Source organism: Lactuca saligna, chromosome 7 (genome assembly GCF_052625555.1).
Source record: "Lactuca saligna cultivar CGN05327 chromosome 7, ASM5262555v1, whole genome shotgun sequence".
NCBI lineage: Eukaryota > Viridiplantae > Streptophyta > Magnoliopsida > Asterales > Asteraceae > Lactuca > Lactuca saligna.
The window spans coordinates 62,398,660-62,401,287 of record NC_136423.1 but is presented as its reverse complement, the minus strand read 5'-3'; the positions used below and the strand labels follow the sequence as shown (position 1 = coordinate 62,401,287).

Genomic DNA, 2,628 nt, shown 5'->3' with positions numbered 1-2,628 from the left:
CTGTGCTCTTTGTGAATCGATCCATGACTACCCAAATCGTGTCGTGACCGTTCTTCGTCCTGGGCAGTTTAGTAACAAAATCCATGGTGATGTCTTCCCATTTATCCATGGGTACATGTAAAGGTTCTAAACTCCAATACGGTTTATGATGGTGTGCTTTAACTCTCGCACATGTTACACACTCTATCACATACTTTTCAATATCGAGCTTCATCATCGGCCACCAGTAGTAAGGTTTCAAATCCCTATACATCTTAGTGCTTCCGGGATGAATCGAGTACATGGTCATGTGAGCTTCTTCCATCAGAAGATATCTTATTCCTCCTATCTTAGGCATCAAAATCCTATCTTGGAATACCTTTAATTCTTGACTATTTGTGCCAAATACCAACGTTTCGCCTAAACGTTCTTCCTTTTGGTCATTTTGCTCCAAAGCTTCTTTCTAAGCTTTCTTAATGCTTTCCATAATCATCGAGAAAACTTCTATTCTTAACTCTCTTAGCATTTTTTCTTTCCAGGTGTACTTTCGACTCAGAGCATCAGTTACGACATTTTCTTTTCCACGGTGGTAAAGTATCTCACAGTCGTAATGCTTGAGTAGCTCTAGCCAACATCGTTGTCTCATATTCAATTCCTTTTGATCAAAGAGATACTAGATGATTTTATGAATAGTGAAGAGTTTTCACTTTGTGCCATAAAGATAACATCTCCATATCTTTAATGCAAATACTACCACTACCAACTCCAGATCATGAGTGGGGTAGTTCTTCTTGTGCTCGTTCAATTGTAGAGATTCATATGATATCACTTTATCTCTCTGGTTCAGAACACAACCTAACCCAACTCCAGATGCATCGATATAGACTGCAAAGTCTTTAACTCCGTCAAGTAAGGAAAGAATCAGCGTTTCACACAACTTCTTCTTTAATTTCTCAAATGCTTCTTCGTGCTTCTCACTATATGTTGCTCATTTAAAGGTCAAAGCTATTAATGGAGTAGCTATCAAAGAAAAGCCTTGGATAAACCTTCACTAATTTCTAGCTAATCCAATAAAGCTTTGAATCCCAGTAGGACTTTTTGCCATTCCCATTTCATCACAGCTTCAATCTTTGCTCTATCAACCATTATTCCTTCCTAGTTAACCACATGACCCAAGAATTGGACTTATCGAATCCATAAATCACATTTGGAGAACTTTGCATACATCTTCTCCTTCTTCAAAACTTCTAGTACTTCTTAGTGGTGCTTTCCATGCTCCTGCTGGCTCTTTGAGTAAATCAGAATGTCGTCTATGAACAATATTACAGATTTATCGAGGAATGCTTTACAAACCATGTTCATCAAATCCATAAATGATGCTGGAGCATCGGTTAGTCCAAATGACAAAACAAGGAACTCAAGTGTTTTTATCTTGTTCTAAATGCAGTCTTCTCAATATCTTACTCTCTCACCTTTAACTGATGATATCCTGACCTAAGATCGATCTTTGAGAAATAGCTCAAACCTTTCAGCTGATCGAATAGGACATTAATCCTTGGTAATGGATACTTGTTTTTCACTATTTCCTTGTTTATATCTCTATAGTCTATACACATACTCATGCTCTCATCCTTTTTCTTCACGAGTAACACCAGAGCTCTACAGGGTGATGAACTAGGTCTAATGAAATCGTTGTCTAACAATTCAGAAAGTTGCATCATAAGTTATTTCATCTCCGTTGGTGCTAATCGGTATGGTGGTTTTGCTATTGGCGGTGATCTTGGTAAAAAGTCTATTCGAAGCTCTACTTGTCTATCAGGGGGGATTCCAAGAAGATCTTCGAGAAAGACTTCCGTATAGTGACACACCACTGGTATTATTTGTATATATTTCTTCTTATTCTTTGCATCGATTACAAATGCCAAGTACGACGTGCATTCTTTAGACAAACATTTTCTAGCTTTCATCAAGGAAATGATTCCAAACTTTTCTCTACGTTTGTCCCCGTTCACCATAAACGACTCTTTTCCAGGTGGGTTTACTCTCACCATCTTCTTTTCGCATAGTATCTCAGCATCGTTCGTGCTAAGCCAATCCATTCCCAGCACAATGTCAAAAATATTCAACTCAATAGGCAACAAATCCTTGTGGAATTTATTCCCATTCAAGTCGATGATGATGTTTTTATTGCAATCGCTAACATGTATGAATTTACCACTGACAACTTCTACAACTAGAGCGTTATCAAGTTTATCTATAGGCACTGCTAGTCTTCCACCAAACTTATGTGATATAAAGGAGTAATTTGCTCCAGAATCAAACATGAAATATATTAGCGGGCAATCCATTTACAAGAAGGTACCTGAACTAACATCTGCTTCATCCCTTGCTGCTTCCAGGGTCATCTGGAATGCTCTTGACTTTGGCCTCGACTGAACATTAGGCCTTTCTGCCTCCTTCTTCTTCTGGAAGTACCTAGAAATATGCCCTTCTTCATTACATCCGAAACACACCTTCTTGTTGAATGTGCACTTATTGGCGTAATGTCCAGACTTTCCACATTTGAAAGAGGTCACCTCCTTGCCACAATTTCAAAATTGTTTCTTTTTGCACTTATCACACCATCTTGCTTCACCTCCTCCTCATCCA

General features: G+C 38.4%; 1 protein-coding gene across 1 annotated transcript; it reads right to left on the bottom strand.

Moving 5' to 3' along the window:
* Positions 1-1,703: 1,703 nt before the first annotated feature.
* On the bottom strand, positions 1,704-2,327 carry LOC145007017 (uncharacterized). Its single transcript, XM_078966021.1, has one exon. The coding sequence runs from the start codon at positions 2,325-2,327 to the stop codon at positions 1,704-1,706; it is 624 nt and encodes a 207-aa protein (XP_078822147.1).
* Positions 2,328-2,628: the final 301 nt, after the last annotated feature.